The 15,910-nt window shown below is 50.6% G+C and overlaps 2 protein-coding genes across 2 annotated transcripts in view; one reads left to right on the plus strand and one right to left on the minus strand.

Annotated features, from left to right (window-relative positions):
* Positions 1–434: 434 nt before the first annotated feature.
* Positions 435–14,234, minus strand: LOC130035629 (neuferricin). Its single transcript, XM_056127448.1, has 4 exons — positions 13,864–14,234; positions 9,929–10,069; positions 4,373–4,559; positions 435–1,104 (listed from the first exon to the last, which is right to left on the minus strand). The coding sequence occupies exons 1-4, from the start codon at positions 14,111–14,113 to the stop codon at positions 888–890; spliced, it is 795 nt and encodes a 264-aa protein (XP_055983423.1). The 5' UTR covers positions 14,114–14,234; the 3' UTR covers positions 435–887.
* Positions 14,235–14,575: 341 nt separating this feature from the next.
* Positions 14,576–15,910, plus strand: part of ZZEF1 (zinc finger ZZ-type and EF-hand domain containing 1) — a 144,281-nt gene continuing 142,946 nt past the window's right edge. Inside the window, exon 1 of the mRNA XM_056127447.1 lies at positions 14,576–15,039. Coding sequence (XP_055983422.1) covers positions 14,686–15,039 — 354 coding nt within the window. The 5' untranslated portion in view covers positions 14,576–14,685. The remainder of the gene's footprint in view (positions 15,040–15,910) is intronic.

A 15,910-nucleotide genomic window follows, 5' to 3' on the forward strand; every position in this document is an offset into this window, starting at 1 on the left:
TGACTCCTGTCTCTGTGTTCAGGGACCACTCCTCGTGGGGCTCAGGGGACCATATGGGATGCCAAAGATAGAACCTGGATTGGCCATGTGCAAGTCAAGTGCCCTCCCCACTGCACTATCACTCCGGCTCCCTCCACACCAGATTTTGAGGATTTTTTCTTTTTTGGGTCACACCCAGCAATGCTCAGGGGTCACTCCTGGCTATGCACTCAGGAATCACTCCTGACGGTGCTTGGGGGACCATATGGGATGTCAAGGATTGAATCCGGGTCAGCTGCGTGCAGGGCAAACGCCCTACCCACTGTATTACCGCTCCGGCCCCCCAGATTTTAAGTGTTTAAAAGAAACAGCACACCAGCTGTGCAGCCCCCAAACAAAACAAAAAGAACACCCCAAAACATAATAGTTGACACTTTATTGAACTGTTTTTGTTTTGCTTTTTAAGCTATTTCTGCCTGTTTGAGTTGTAAGGAAGAGAGAACCCCTTTTCTGCCAATACCCTTGGTGCCTGGGCGGGCCTTGGAGTTACAGGCAGGACCCGGGCATTAGCTGTCTGGGCAGGCTGACGTCCATGGGAAGGAAACAGAGCTTCTGCTTGTTTGGGTCAGGTAGTTTTGAGTTAGTCATATTTGTACCCATTGATATCTGAGGCCTCTGGAGATGAACAGCAGGAGGATCTAGGGGAGTGACAAAAACTGCTGACCAGGAGACTGCCAAGTTCTGGCCTGTCACCAGAAGGGTAGGAGACTGAAGTCATATTTGCAGAGTATGGTCAGAATCTTTCTGGACCACCTTGTTTCATGTCAGAAGCCAGTGCAGTATCGATTCAAGGGCCGTTTAGGATTCTAGGTAGGGTTCTCTGCGTTATCGGCTCACAGAGCACCAGCTCAGAGCGGTAAGAAGCATGTATCAGCCCTAGGTGGGCAGCCGGTGTATTCCCTCAAGTTGGGGTGGTCCAAGTCGCCACGATTACTATGTTTAGGGTTGTTTGGATCCCAGTCGGTAGGGGGCCCGTGCGTTCTCACACACACACAGTGGGACTCTGTGAAGCCTGGCTTGTACATCTTCCTGGGGACGCCGGTCCAGTCTCTTTTCACACCTCCACTAAAAACAGAAGGAACACGGGTTTCATGAAAACATGAACTCATCAATCTCCTTGGAAAGAGAACACGGAAGCAGTGAGCCAGGCTTTGAGAAAACAGAAGCCACCCCACTCCCCGTCGCGGGGATTTCCAAGGTGGTGATGGTATGTACTGTGAACCTCTGGGCTCTCACCGCAGCGTCCCTCAGGGGCAGCCTCTCTTCTCTGTGCTCCCCAGTCCCAGCATCCTGCACTGGTAGCACTCTGACAGGTTTTCTCCAACTGGTCTGCATGCTGCATTAAAGCAGGCTCTGATCTCAAAAGCAGGAGCTGGGTCTTCCTTCCCTTCCAGAGCTACTAGATCCCTTGTGTGTGTATGTGTGTAGCGTAAATGTGTGTTTACTTGTTTCGTTTTTGGCCACAATGATGATGCTCAAGGCTTGCTCATGGCTCTGCAGTCAGGAAACATCCCTGATAGTGCCTGGGGGACCTATGGGATGCCAGGGATCGAACCCTGGCAAGCACCTTCCCCTTGCCCCAGGGGTCTTTGAATCTGGGGCTCTTGGGTGGGATGGACAGGTGCCGGACAATGGAAGGTCCTATGCCTTCTCCTCTGGGAAGGCCGTAGCGTGGGCTGTAAGCTGCCAGCTGTCCTGCCCCAGCACAGGACTAGTGTTGGAACTGCCAGGCTCGAGGAGGGGGATCAAACTCCAGCCCAACAAAGTCTGAAGCAACCTCTTCTCCTGGACGAGAACTTCTTCTAAGGGTACCTGATCAGCTTTCTGCGGGTTCACCAATCTTGAAAAAGGAGAATGAGGTTCTTAGAACACCCCATACATGTGGGACTCGGACCCCTTAAACAATATATTCTAGTACCCGTGATGATATTAGAAACCAAGTCACTTGTAGCTTTCCTGGTGGAAAGGCTGGCAGGGTGCTGGGAAGCTGCTCCTCAGCCAGCCTGCAGAAAACAATGGATTTTACCTTGAGGCATAGGGATAGCACTAAATTCCTTACAGCTAAGAAAGAAAGGTCTTCTGTAGTCCTGGAAGCAATTCAAAGGTGAGGGTTCTGTGGGAGGGAGAGACAGCCCTCTGTGGGAGCTAAGTTATGGCACCTTAAGGTGCACAAGCCTCTGGGTACTCTCCTAGGGTACACAGGTACCCTCTGTGACCACCTGCTTTCAGGCGTGTGTCCCAGCTGGAAGTGGGCCAGCAGATTTGCAGTCCTGTGACCAGAGACTAGATGGCACCGGAGAAGCTCCATACCCACTACCCACTACACCTTCCCCTCTTGCAGACCTGGGAAAACTATGTGTGACAGAAACAGTGGCTGGATCTAGAGAAGGCTGAGGTTTGGCTGTTGGCTTTGGTCAATGCAAGAAAGAAGCTTCAAGGCGAGGGACAAAGAATGGCTCAGGGCCCTGAAAGGCAAGTTCACCTCCCTTAGCCCCTACTGAAGTCTTCCCTCAGTTCAGGTAGAATTCCCCACCCCACCCCCCCATGAGAGGGAGCAGTTTGAGACTTGAGGCCCTGGAGGATGGGTGTGGGGAACAGGTTTGCCCACCTTCCTCAGACTTAGAGGGGCTCAAGTTGCACTGGGGCCACACTGGCCTGGCAATGAAAACAGGAACAAAAATCTTGTTTGGTTTTTGTGTTTGGGGCAGTAACCAGCAGAGAGACAGAGAGAGAGAGAGAGAGAGAGAGAGAGAGAGAGAGAGAGAGTGTGTGTGTGTGTGTGTATGTGTGTATGTATTGGAGGGGGCAGGGGGCACCCGTGTGGGGCTGGAAATCAAACTGGGGTCTCCTGCATGCAAATCATGGACACTAGCTCTCTTCAGGCCCTTTGTTTTGGGGCACACGCCCAGCAGTGCTTGGGCTAATTACAGCTTAGTGCTAGGGAGCACATGGTGCCAGGGACTTAACCTGCTGAACTATCTATCCAGCCTGAGGAGCTGGGAGGAACTGTTTTCTAGAGCTTCTCCAAAACCATCTGGAAGAATACCTGTGGCATCTCTTCATATCTGGCTTCCTTCCCTTTAGTTTTTCAGGAATGGATTTCCCTATTTAGTCCATGCTTCTGTAATTACTCAGACTTTTCAATGTTTTGAAGACAGTACCTCGTCGTCGCTGCCAGTGTGCCCCCTCCCTGTCTCCTAAGGGCTTGTCTCGGGGGAAAGTGAGGCCACTAGATAGAACAGGCCACAGAGAGGAAGAACTAATTATTTGTCTCTTTGTTCCCTGGTCAGGGTTTATTCAGCATTGTAAAAAACTCCGAGGACAGCCAGAGGGTGGCCCCGATGGTTCTTCCTCGGGCCACCCAGTTTCTGGGGGTCCCAGGCCACCCCCCAGCCAGGGCGGCCCAGGCTATGGGGCAGACTGTGGACGAAATGAAGGAGTCACTGGGGAACACTGGGGTGGGTGTGACCGGATAAGCCTAAGCTCCTTGTGGCAAGGGAGAAAAGACAAAGCAATGTCATCCTACACAGCATGATCTCTGGGAAATTAAGAATAAATTAAGAGACAGAGAAGATAGTAGGAGTTAGGACATATAACTTGAATGTAGCACCACAGAATTTCTTGGGCCAAAACTCTAAATAGAGGTTAGGGCTGATTTTCCTTTTCCTACAAAAGAAATTCTTCTTTCTCTCCTGAACCCACAGTTCCCTAAGAAACCCTCGGGTGGTGGGGATAAATTCCTGTGACATATATATAGATCAGGTGGGACTCAGGTGGTTATACGTTTCTTGTGGAGTTGATGACACAGAAGGTCTGTGACACGTAGGTGCTCAGAGCAAACTTTCATCAGTCCAGAACCCCCGAGGCACTTCTCCAGTGACAAAGGAGAGTAACAATGAAGGTGGGAGGCCACCCACTGGAGTCTGCTCCCTCACTTCTCCCCACTTCACATAAGTCATTTGCAACAAGCCCTCCCATTGAACTGCTGGTCTGGTTGTTGAGAATTGATAATTGGGGCCCCTGCATTTCTGGGAAGGTTTCCCCACACCCATTAAAAGAGGGAAAATAAAGAATGAATAACATACCTAAGTCTCGACCCTCATATTCTCATCTAGTTTTCTGGAATATGCCGCTAACTTGAGTGATTTTCAAGGCTTTCTAAAAGGTTCTAAGAGGTGGCAAATTTTTAGACCCCACTATCCCAGTGCATGTGTCTGTTGGAAACATTCTCCCGAGTTAAGAGTCAACTGACAGTTTCACCAAATTAGACAGACAGGATGACGGAGGAGACTGCTTTGGGAGACAGAAAGGAATGAAAGGGAAGTCTGGTTACCTTTCTGGGGAGCACCAGAATCGACTGCCCTTGGCTGAGCTCCACTCACTATTGCAGGGCGGAAATGTCTGCCTTTCTCTCTGTTGCTGTTTATTGGCGTCTTGGCCTCTGCTGATCATGGCTTCTACCTTCATCAGTTCTGAGGTAGGGAGCCCATCCTCGCCATAGTATCTTCCTATCACCCTTCCTGTGGTGACAGGAAAGCTGGTGTCAGAGGTACAGTGGAGACAGGCATGCACAGAAGGTGGCACTGAAACAGCCGAGCAAAGCACAAGTGCCAGAAGTGCTGAACTCAGGGCTCGATGGAAAGTCGCCTGCAGGGTACCTGTGTTTGTGTTGGACGTACATATGATGCATGTGGAGTGACTGTGGTGTCTTCTGGCTCAGCATCTTACAGTACTCAGTAGAAGCATCCCTATACAGCTCCTCTAGTACAGAGGATATTGGTTTCCTGAAAAGTAGAATCATATGTAGAATCCATAATGATCAAATCTCTCACTTCCAGACATTAGAGTCCTGAGAGTAGGACCCAGAGGTTTTGGGTACATACAGTAGGCATTCAATAAATCTCTGATAGGTGAATAGCTTCCCAAGTAATATTCTTCCTCAAGTTTTGATTCCTCAGGTTACTTTGTCTATGTTTATACATATTTTAGTGCTTACTCTGCAGTAGGCATGATATTAATACTTTGCCAATACCCTATTAATCCTTGACAGTCCTCTGAGAGAGGTATCAGTGATCCCTTATTCCTGGGAGACTAGAAGAACACACACTTCAGAGAAGTCTGGGAAACTGTGAATCCAGCCCAATCTCATACTCTCCCAGCCATCGTTCTCTTTTGGCTCAGTCCTGTAGAGTAGCTGTTTCTCAAGCCTTTTTGAACCATGTCCCACTTCCAGCAACCTTTCCTTCCTCCGGCCCCTGATCTATTGGCCGATCCCCTGGTCTCATAATGTGGTCCCCATTTACACGCTATAAACCTGGGACCCCCTTGAAACATCCCAGGAGCCCATTGAACCTTGGCTGAGAAATGCTGTTTTAGAGGACATAGTAAGTGGAAACTTGACTTAAAATCCCTCTCTAAACTGCTAATGGCCTGTGCTACGGAAGCAGCTAGTTTCCATGTTTAATGGTCTGAGTCTATAAGGCAGAATTAGAAAAGCATCAATTTTCCTTAGTCTCATTCACTTCCATGCCCATCTCCAGGTCCTATAAAAGGACTTCACGGATAGCACCTGTCACCAGGCAAGAGAAAGAGCAGAAAGCACTTCTAGGTTTGATCTTGTAGGAGGGATTACCTCCCTGTCTCAGCTAGTGGGTCTAATTCTTCAATCCCTGTGACCCAACTTAGATTTGTATGTCCGAGAATCAATGTATCTTCTCAAAAACTCTATACAGAGTTTTTCGATTCTATTTTTTCACTTTTGTTGTTGTTTTGAGCCACATCTGCAAGCACAGGGGTTATTTCTGGCTCTGCACTTAGGAATCACTCCTGACAGGACTCAGAGAACCATATGGGATGCGGGGAATCAAACCCAGTTTGGCTTTGTGCAAGGAAAACGCCCTCCCCACTGTACTATGGCTCTGGTCCCTTATTTGTCAGTTTTAGTCTCTGTTATCTGGTTCAGGAGGTTTAGATCTCTGACTCCTCCTCTTTGCATCTAAATGTTCATTGCCCTTCATTCATATCCATCAGCAAAACTTGCCAGTCGATCTTCAAAAAACACCCTGTGCTTAGAAGACTGGTCAAGTGGAAAAGCAAATCTGTGAGGTCCTTAGTTCAGGTTTTTGTTGGGGCCACCCAGAGGTGCTCATGTGCTATTGCTGGCTCTGTGCTCAGAGGCGATACCAGGTGGTGTTTGGGGAATATATGTGGTACCAGGGATCATACTCCAGCAAGCAAGGCAAGCTCCTTACCTCCTATACTATCTCTCCAGTGCCTTTTTTTTCCTTTTTTTTTTTTTTTTTTTTTTTTTTTTTTGTGGTTTTTGAATCACACTTGGCAATACTCAGGCATTTCTCCTGATGGTGCTCAGGGGACGACGTGGTGCTGGAGATTAAGCCTGGCTTTCTCCAGCAAGACCCTTAGTTTTATCCCCAGTACTGCAGGAGTTCCCTCACCCCCATTCCTTATCATACACAGAATCCAGCACCACTGGGTAAGGCCTCTGTAAAAACACAAAAAACAAACACTTTGCCCCCGGTCCCGTATGTCCATTCTTTCCCCTTTCCACCTCTGCCATCCTAATACAAATGAAAGGCACAACAGAAGCCTCCCAACTAGTCTCTCTACTTAAGTCCTGTCTTTCTAACGTTTTCTCCCCAGTAGGCAACCAGGGTGATCTTTTAATAAAATGGGACTAAAAAGGTAGTACGAGGATAAGGTGTCTGCTTTGCATATAGCTCACAGGATTAAATCTCCAGCACTACATTTTGTTCCCTGAGCACCTCTGTAAGAGCCAGAACTCGCCACTGAGTACTGCAGGGTACGGCTTGAATGCACCCCATCCACACCAAAAACAAAGGCTGGAGTATATGACTGGCATGTGCGAGACCTGAAATTTTGTCATATGTGGTGACATATGTGGTCGTCAGGGTTTATTCCTTGGTTCTGCACTTAGGGATCACTCCAGGAGAGCTCAGGGGACCAAAAGGAATGCCACAGTCAAACCAAGATCAACCAAATGCAAAACAAATGTCCTGCCTACAGTATCTTTCCAGCCACTAGGCCCAGAATTTGATCCCTGATACCCATGTGCCCCCTGTTCCAGCATCACAGGATGAAGCTCTCAGTGGAGAGCTGAACCACTAGGCTGGAGTAGCACCACATCTTTTCGCCAAAGCACTGAACTGTCAGGCCCATAAGGACAAACTGAGTAGTAGCAGAGGCAAAAGAAAAATGATTGCATTTTGCTTTGTTTGGGGGTCACACCAGAAATGCTAAGTCATTACTTCTGGCTCTGCACTCAGAAATTACTCCTGGTAGTGATCAGGGACCAAATGGGGTATCAGGGATTGAACTTTAGATTGGTAGCATGCAAGGCAAACTCCCTACCCACTGTACTATTGCTCTGGCCCCCAAAGAAAATGAGTCTTTATAATTCTAAAAGCTGTCGTATTAGAATAATGGCCACTAGTGTTTACGTCTCCAGCCAGTGTTTTTGTGGGGATTTTTTGTGGAAGGATGGGGCCACACTTGGCGGTGTTCAGGGCTTACTTCTCGGTCTGCACTCAGTAATCATTCCTGGTGGTACTCAGGGGTCAATATGGGATGCTGCAGATTGAACGTGGGTCTGCTGTGTGCAAGGAAAACACCCTCCCTGCTGTACTGTTGCTCCAGTCCTAAGCCAGTGTTACAACCAGAAAACAAAACACTTCTCATTTTCCCTTGAGGTCTGCCCATGTGGCGCCACAATGGCTTCTGGGTTATCTTCACTTTAGTATATATGATAAATTTGTGTCCTTTATGATATTCTGAAGTGTTTTGATTCCCTGAAAGAGTCCCACACCAACCCTCTTTCCTCAGAATGAGCGGTTGAGAGAGTTCAAGAGCTTCAATGAACTCATCCTTGGTCTATGAGGAGTAGAACCATAACTTACCCATAATTCACATTTAGGAGGTTGTGAGGTAGTGCAGGGATTAAGGCACTTACACTACATGTAGTTAGTGTCTAACATATCTTTTTTGTTTTGGGTCACACCTGCCAATGCTCAGGGGTTATTCCTGGCTCTGCACTTAGGAATTACTCCTGGCGGTGCTTGGGGGACCTAATGGGATGCTGAGGATCAAACCCAAGCTGGCTGTATGCAAAACAAACGCTCTACAGATGTACTGTCTCTCCAGTTCTGTGTCTAGTATTTCTTTATTTACTTGCAGTGTTTCTGAAATGATTGTGCTCTGTAACGGTTTTTAACAAATGTTTGATTAGTCTAAATTCCACTTGGGAGAATATTCACTCAGGATGGATATAGACAATGTTTTTCTCTCTAGAAGATAAAAGGGGTTTGGGGCCAGAGAGATAGTATAGGAGTTAAGATATCTGCCTTGGGGCTGGAGCAATAGCACAGTGAGTAGGGTGTTTGCCTTGACACGGCCAACCCAGGTTCGATTCCCAGAATCCTATATGGTCCCCTGAGTACCGCCAGGAGTAATTTCTGAGTGCAAAGCCAGGAGTAACCCCTGTGCATAGCCGGGTGTGACAAAATAAATAAATAAATAAATAAAAATAAGATGCCTGCCTTGCACCCAACCCAGTTTTGATTCCTAGCACTATATATATGGTCCCCAAGCACCACCAAGAGTGATTCCTGAGAACAGAGCCAGGAGTAAGCCCTGACCTGAGCACTTCTGAGTGTGGCCCCAATACAAAACCAAAAATGAAGAAAAAAGGAGGAAGAAGGAGGGGATGAATGGACAAAGACTATGAGGAGGTGGGAGAGGAAGAGGAGAATCCTATTTCAACCTTCACTTCATATTCCCTTCCCCTTTAATTATAATTCATTTAAAAAACTTTGAGTTCCAGAGTGATAATACAGTGGGTAGGATGCTTTTCTTACACATGGCTGAGTTGTTCGATCCCTAATACCACATATGATCCCTTAAGCCCTGCCATGAATGATCCTTGAGTACAAAGCCAGGATTAGCCCTGAGTACCACCAGATATGGCCCAAACCCTTCAACCTCAAACATACACACACGTACACACGCATGCATATGCAAAATAAAATAATATACTTGGGGCTGGAGCGATAGTACAGCGGGTTGGGTGCTTGCCTTGCACGCAGCCAACCCGAGTTTGATTCCCAGCATCCCATATGGTCCCCCAAGAACCATCAGGAGTAATTCCTGCGTGCAAAGCCTGGAGTAACCCCTCCGCATTGCTGGCTGTAACCCAAAAAGCAAATAATAGTAATAATAATAATATACTGCAGGAGGGCTAGAGATAATACAGGGTTTAAGGTGCTTGTCTTGCATGCAGACCACCCATTTTGATCTTCAGCACCACACAAGGTAGGTCCCTGAGCACCACCAGTGGTGATCACTTAACACAGAGGCAGGAGTAAGTCTTGAATACAGCCAGGTGTGCTGCAACAACAACAACAACAACAACAACTGTAGCACTGCAGCACACTATCCTCCCGTTGTTCATCACTTTGCTCGAGTAGGCACCAGTAATGTCTCCATTGAGAGATTTGTTGTTACTGTTTTGGCATACTGAATACGTCAGGGGTAGCTTGCCAGGCTTTGCCGTGCGGGCAGGATACACTCAGTAGCTTGCCAGGCTCTCTAAGAGGGACGGAGGAATCGAACCTGGGTCGGCTGCATGCAAGGCAAATGCCCTACCTGCTATGCTATCGCTCCAGCCTAACAACAACAACAACATCAACAAACCAAAATGCAATAAAGAGCTAGAGAGAGCTCAGCTTGCAGGAAAGCACTGGGGCACAGGCTCTGCATGGAACCCTGTGTGTCTCAGCACTGCCAGGTATGGCAAAAAAGAAAAATTACAGGAAAAAACAATGAAACCTATAAAGAGAATCTGTGAAATACCTACCAACAAACTCATATTTCTTCTCATAAAATGAAAGCCAATTTTGAAGTGTCAGCATTTCAGAAAGTGACAGGTCAGAAACATCATCCACGAGGCCTGTTTCAGAGTAGTCCCCAGTCACGAATGCTCTGGATGCATCTCGGCCTGTCAGAGAAACATAGACTACCCTGTAAACAACTTGCACTGCACCAATTCAACATTCTGTTTTCTGAGAAACGATCTTTCTTTCATTCATTTTCAGCAATACTGAATACAGCCAACCACTCTTTTTCACTTGTATGACCCGATACTCCTAGTTTTCCATCTCCTCTTTAATTTTTTTAAAAAAATTTTGAGGCCACATCACATGGTGCTCAGGGGTCACTCCTGACAGGCTCAAGGAACCATCTGGATTGTCAGGGATTGAACCTGGGTCAGTTGCAAGCCAGGCCAGTGTCCTATCCTCTGTACTATCTCTCTTACCCTTTCTAGATCTTTTTTGTTTTTTTTCTTTTTGGTTCACACCTGGCGATGCTCAGGGGTTACTCCTGGCTCTGCACTCAGGAGTTACTCCTGGCGGTGCTCAGGGGACCATATGGGATGTTGGGAATCAAACCCGGGTCGGCCACGTGCAAGGCAAACGCCCTACCCCCTCTCTAGATCTGTTTTAGAAATACAAATTTACTGGAAAGTAAGTAAAAGAGAAACTCCCCAGCAGTGAAAGAACTTAATATAGGACAAAGCTCCCTCTTGAGACCATTTTCTATCAGCCTCAGGGATCAATTCTTGTCCAACTCCTTTCTTCCATCCACATTCTCCACCTAACAATTTCATCTCCAATTTAACAATCTTCACATCCTCCACTTAACAATTCCAAACTCCCACAGTTTGGAATTCCACCTTTATGCCAAACACTGTCAGATATTAAATCTTAACCTCAGTTTTCTCTTGATCTCCAGACTTGTGACAGCTATTAGTGCAAAATGTCTGCTTTGAGGCAAAAGAGATAGGACAGTGGATAACACACTTGCCCTGCATGCTGCCAACCCAAATTTAATCCCCGCCACCGCCTATGGTCCCAAACCTTCCAGAAGTGACCCGAGTGCAGAGCCAGGAGTTAAGTCCTGAGCAAAGTTGTAGTGACCCCCAACACCAAAACAAAATGTCCACACTACCAACCAATATATTTGTTTAGAGGGCCACACCTAAACAAGCTCAGAGCTTACTCCTGCCTCTGCATTCAGTAATCACTCATGGTGGGGTTCAAGGGACTATATGGGGTGCTGGGGAGAGTTGGGTATGCAAGGTAAGTGCCCTACCCACTGCACTCTCTCGCCAGCCCCTACTAATCTCTAACATGTCCAGGGGCAGGATATTTCAAAGAGCTGGAGTGCATGCAGGGCATGCAGAGGCCTCTGCTGGGCTCAACCAATACTGTTTCATTGGGCCTAAGCATTGAACTGTCCAGTCTGCACAACTGGAATGTGCCTCATCAGGAGTGGCTCCTGGGCCTGGAAGGGCACCTCCTCCTGGCAAGAACATGCCTGCATTTACCTACATGGTCATAAGTGTCTACACCCCAGAAAACCTTTATGTATTCTAGCATTTCCAATCTCATGAAATTATCATTTGCTCAATCAGAAACATAGTCCTTTACACTTCCTTTATCCTTCATATCCAATCAGTTTCCAAATCCTATGATTCCCCCGACCCCCACGTCCCATCACTGTATCACTGTCATCCCACTGATCATCTAATTAACCGAGTGGGTGTCAGTAACGTCTCTATTCCTCCCAGCCCCGAGATTTTAGCAGCCTCTTCTTACTCGTCCAATTGGAGGCTCTTTCAGGGTCAGGGGAATGAATAATGATATGTCAATACTGTATTTGGCATATCGAATACGCCATGGGTAGCTTACCAGGCTCTGCCTATGCGGGCTGGATACTCTCAGTAGCTTGCCAGGCTCTCCGAGAGGCATAAATGAGTAGGAAGTATCTTATAATGTGTCTGCAGGGTCCGGAAAGTGGCCTGGAGCATGGCGATGGTTGGGTAGTGAAGGTCGGCTGCCGGGGCTGGGTCCCTTGGGGTATGGAGGGCTCCCAGCGCTCCAGGCCACTTTCCATGAATGAAGTCCCACGGAACCCACACCCCATATCAGTCTACTTTTCTTCATCTACTATGAAGCAAACCCAGGCTGTCATTTTAGGGGCTAACAGTGGAGAGAGAAGCACACCCAACCTGTGCTCAGAGATCACTCCTGGGGGAGGCACAGGACCTTACGTGGTGCTGGGGATCAAACCCAGGTCAGTCTCATGCAAGGCAAGTACCCTACTCACTATACCATCACTCTGGCCCATGCCATCATTAATTTTTTAATTGCTAAAGCAGACCCCAATAGGCCTTTACATTCAACCCTTCCCTGTTTTCCTATTTTGTTTCTGGGCAACACCCAGCAACGCTCAGGAGCTTCTCCTGGTTTGGTGCTAGGGATTGGTCCTGGTGGTACTGACACACCACACCACGTCTGGGCAAAACTCCAGCATACAAAAATATGCACCCATTCTCGTCACTGGTCTTAGGTTAATCCAGCATATTCTTTTCCTTTTTTTTAATTTTAAATTGAAGGTAAGTTTTTATTTATTTTTGCTATGCTCAGGGGTTACCCCTGGCTCTGCACTCAGGAGTTACTTCTGGTGGTGCTCAGGGGACCATATGGGATGATGAGGGGGTGATCCCAGGTCAGACGTGTGCAAGGCAAACATCCTACCCACTGTGCTATCGCGCCAGCCCGAAGGAAGGTAGTTCTTATTGAATGGAACTTACTTGGACAGGAGGGGAGAGAAAGAGAAGAGTATGTGATCAAGAGAGAAAATGGGTTTCTTCAGAGTAGAAAAAGCAAGCAGAGGCAGGGAGACAAGCAAGCGAGATATATGTTCACAGGAGAAGATGGGCTTCAAAAGCAAGCCTCCATTTTTTTTTTTTTTTGCTTTTTGGGTCACACTTGGATGCATAGGGGTTACTCCTGGGTCATGCACTCAGGAATTACTCCTGGCGGTGCTCAGGGGACCATATGGGATGCTGGGAATCGAACCCCCCTACCCGCTGTACTATCATTCCAGCTCCTCCTTTCCTTAAGTGTGGGAAACGGACCTTCTAGATAGGGAAGGAGACTTCTATAAAATAGGCTAGTGGCCCTAGTCCAAGGATCAAGCATTTAGCCGGAGAGTTTTGGGCAAATCATACACTTCAATCATACTTCAAAGCTGTAAGCTAGAAAATAAAGGCAGTGCTACCAGCCTTAAGAATATTTTGGGGGCCTTTAAAAGTGACCAGACCTCTTCTCTGCACCCTAAATGTCATAATTTTTTTGAGGCCATACCCGGCTCCAGGGCCACGGGGGTGTGGGGCGAACAGACGCCCCTGCCCCCCCCCCCGGGTTTGAATACTGGGCTCCTGCCTGCACGCTTTCAGTCCTTTGCACTCTCTCCGATTTTTTTTAAAGAAAAGCAGACAGCTGTATTCCCATTAGAAGCAAGAATGACTCAAACCAAAAGGTACGATTGTGAGGGAAAGAAGGACTGGGGTGAAGAAAGACGATTTTTGATGGGGCCGACTGAAGAGAAGACCGGGCTAAGCAGAGCCGGGGCGCCCCTGCTCGGGAGCGACGCGGTCTGGCACCAGGCAGGTCCGCAAGCGTGTCCAAGGGTGCGGGCCAGGGGCCAGGAGGCAGGAGAAGCGCGTCTGGCGACCCACGCCGCGCGCAACGACGGGGACACGGCGGGGGAGGGAGGGCGCCTGAGGCAGACGAGGCAGACCAGGAGGAGGCGCCGAGACCACAACCTCACGCCGATCCCACGAAGGAGGGAGAAAACCGGTCGGGCGAATGGTGAAGAGAGGAAGGGGCGCGGAAGGGCGGCGACCGCTGGCGGCGCCGGAGACCGCGAGGCGCCTGCCGCTACCTGCGAAGCCGCTATAGTGGGCCCCAGGCTCGTAGTTCCGCCGCCCCGAGGACACGTCGTAGACGCGGCCGAGCACGGCCAAGTAGAGCCCCGGGTCCTTGGGGCCGCCGCGGTAGCGGGCCAGCTCCGTGGGTACGAACAGGCGAACGTCAGCGCGTGGACGCCACGAGCCCAGCAGGCGCGCCGCCAGCACCGCCGCGGCGGCCACGGCCACACCCAGCAGGAGCCCACGCCCGCCGAGGCGCAGCATCTGGCCCGCCGCGCCTCCTCCGCCCGCCGACGGTGCCGCCGCTCGAGCCACAACCAAGATGGCGGAGAAGCTGGTCGTGACGTCACCGACGCGCCGCTCGCGCGCCCCGCCCCGTCGGCTCGGCGCCGCGGGGCACAGCCCAGGGCCGGCGGGGAAATCGTCCGGCGGAAAGGTCCAGCGATGGCTTCGATTCCGCCTCGTAAAGTTTCCGCTCCGCTGTCGAAAGCGAAGGCGTGCCGAGAGCGAGGCGGCGGAAGCCCCTCCCGGCGTGCACGTTGCCCGCCCGCTTGAAGATGGGGGCGAAAGAGATGGCGGCGTGACGTAGCTCCGTGGCAGACGCGCCCTGGTGGAAACAGCGGTCCTCGCCTCGGTGTCGTGAGGCGGTGGGGTCCGCTTCACGGCGCCTTTGCGACAGCGCGTTCGCTTGACGGCGAGGAAGCCGGAAGTCGCCGCCGCCGTCTCCTCCCCGTCCCCGCCCGCCCGGTGCCGTCGGAGAGGTTGACAGGTCGTGGCGGGGAGGCGGCGGCGGCGGCGGCGGCACCGGCACGGCCCGGCGCCCGAGACGGAGCCCTATGGGGAACGCGACGAGCCACGGCAGTGAGGACGAGGCGGCAGCCGCCGGGGGCGAGGGCTGGGGCCCGCTTCAAGACTGGGTCGAGGAGCTGAGCGCGACCCCCGGCTCGGGCCCGGCGGCCCCGGCGCTGCCGCCCGCCGCGGCTCTGCTGGAGCCCGCCCGCCTGCGCGAAGCGGCGGCTGCCCTGCGGCCCGTGCCGCCCAGCGAGTCGCTCGTGTCGAGGCACCACGGCGCGCTGCTGCGCTGGCTGGAAGAGCGGCTGGGCCGCGGCGAGGAGTCCGTCACCCTGGAGCAGTTCCGGGAAGTGCTGGAGGCTCGCGGCGCCGGCTGTTCCGGCGAGCAGTTCGAGGAGGTCAGGGCGCGCTCGCGGCGCGGGGCGGGGGCTGGGCGGTCGGCCCGGCGCGGGAGGGGGTGCGGGGACGGGGGTCGAGGTTGGAATTCGCCGCCGAGCAGGAGGGTGGGAGAAGGCCCCGGGCCCGCCGAGGGCGCTCCCAACCCCTCCGCTGGGAGACGGCTGCGAGCCTCGCTAACTTTTCTTGGCGGGGGACGGCGCCGCTCAGGCCGACGTTGCGCTGAGGTGATCTTTGCAGGCCTGTGGTGTAGACATTCGTGCGACTGGCTGACGCGGGGTCAGGTCCCCCCGCGCCCGAGCCGTTTATGCAAGGGAGATGGGGCAGTGGTGAAAACCAGCACGTCTTACCGGCCAGTTTGTTCTTGCAGAGCACCTTTGGGCATTCCGTGCGACGCCTGACAAATGTGGGACGGGAACAGTACCTGGAACGTGCGTTCTAGAAGCCCTTCTCGCATAGAAGCACCCTCTCCCCAAATACCAGTTTGTTTTGTGCATCCTTCTTGAACCCGTGATTCAGACCTATTTAAACCCTTCATAGAACCGAAAACTGATCAAGTATTAGATTTCCTGCGGATATCTGCGGTGGCATAAGCATTGACATCCCTGTGCCTATTAAATTGTTAATATTGCGACAACAAAAATATTTCCTTCGAAGGAGTTTGAGGAATTGTGCTAAACACTTCATCTTATTTATTTTGGCTTGGGAGCCACACCCTGCAGTGCTCAGGGTTTACTCCTGGCTCTGCACTCAGGAATCAATCCTGGGAAGTGGGGGGTGGGGGGCAGGCGGGATCACACTCAGGTTGACTGTGTGCAAGGCAAGCATCTTGCCTGCTGTATTCTCTCTCCAACCCCCAAACACTTCATTTTG

Source organism: Sorex fumeus, unplaced genomic scaffold (genome assembly GCF_029834395.1).
Source record: "Sorex fumeus unplaced genomic scaffold, SorFum_2.1 ptg000063l, whole genome shotgun sequence".
In the NCBI taxonomy this organism is placed as follows: Eukaryota; Metazoa; Chordata; class Mammalia; order Eulipotyphla; family Soricidae; genus Sorex; species Sorex fumeus.

Excerpts from the sequence above, each read along its gene's own strand:
- LOC130035629 (XM_056127448.1), bottom strand. The coding sequence starts at position 14,113 with ATGCTGCGCCTCGGCGGGCGTGGGCTCCTGCTGGGTGTGGCCGTGGCC. Across the intron at positions 10,070-13,863 it reads CCACTATAGCGGCTTCGCAG|GCCGAGATGCATCCAGAGCA; the intron begins GTAGCGGCAGGC and ends TTTCTCTGACAG. Across the intron at positions 1,105-4,372 it reads TTCTGGTGCTCCCCAGAAAG|TGGAGGTGTGAAAAGAGACT; the intron begins GTAACCAGACTT and ends TTCTGTTTTTAG.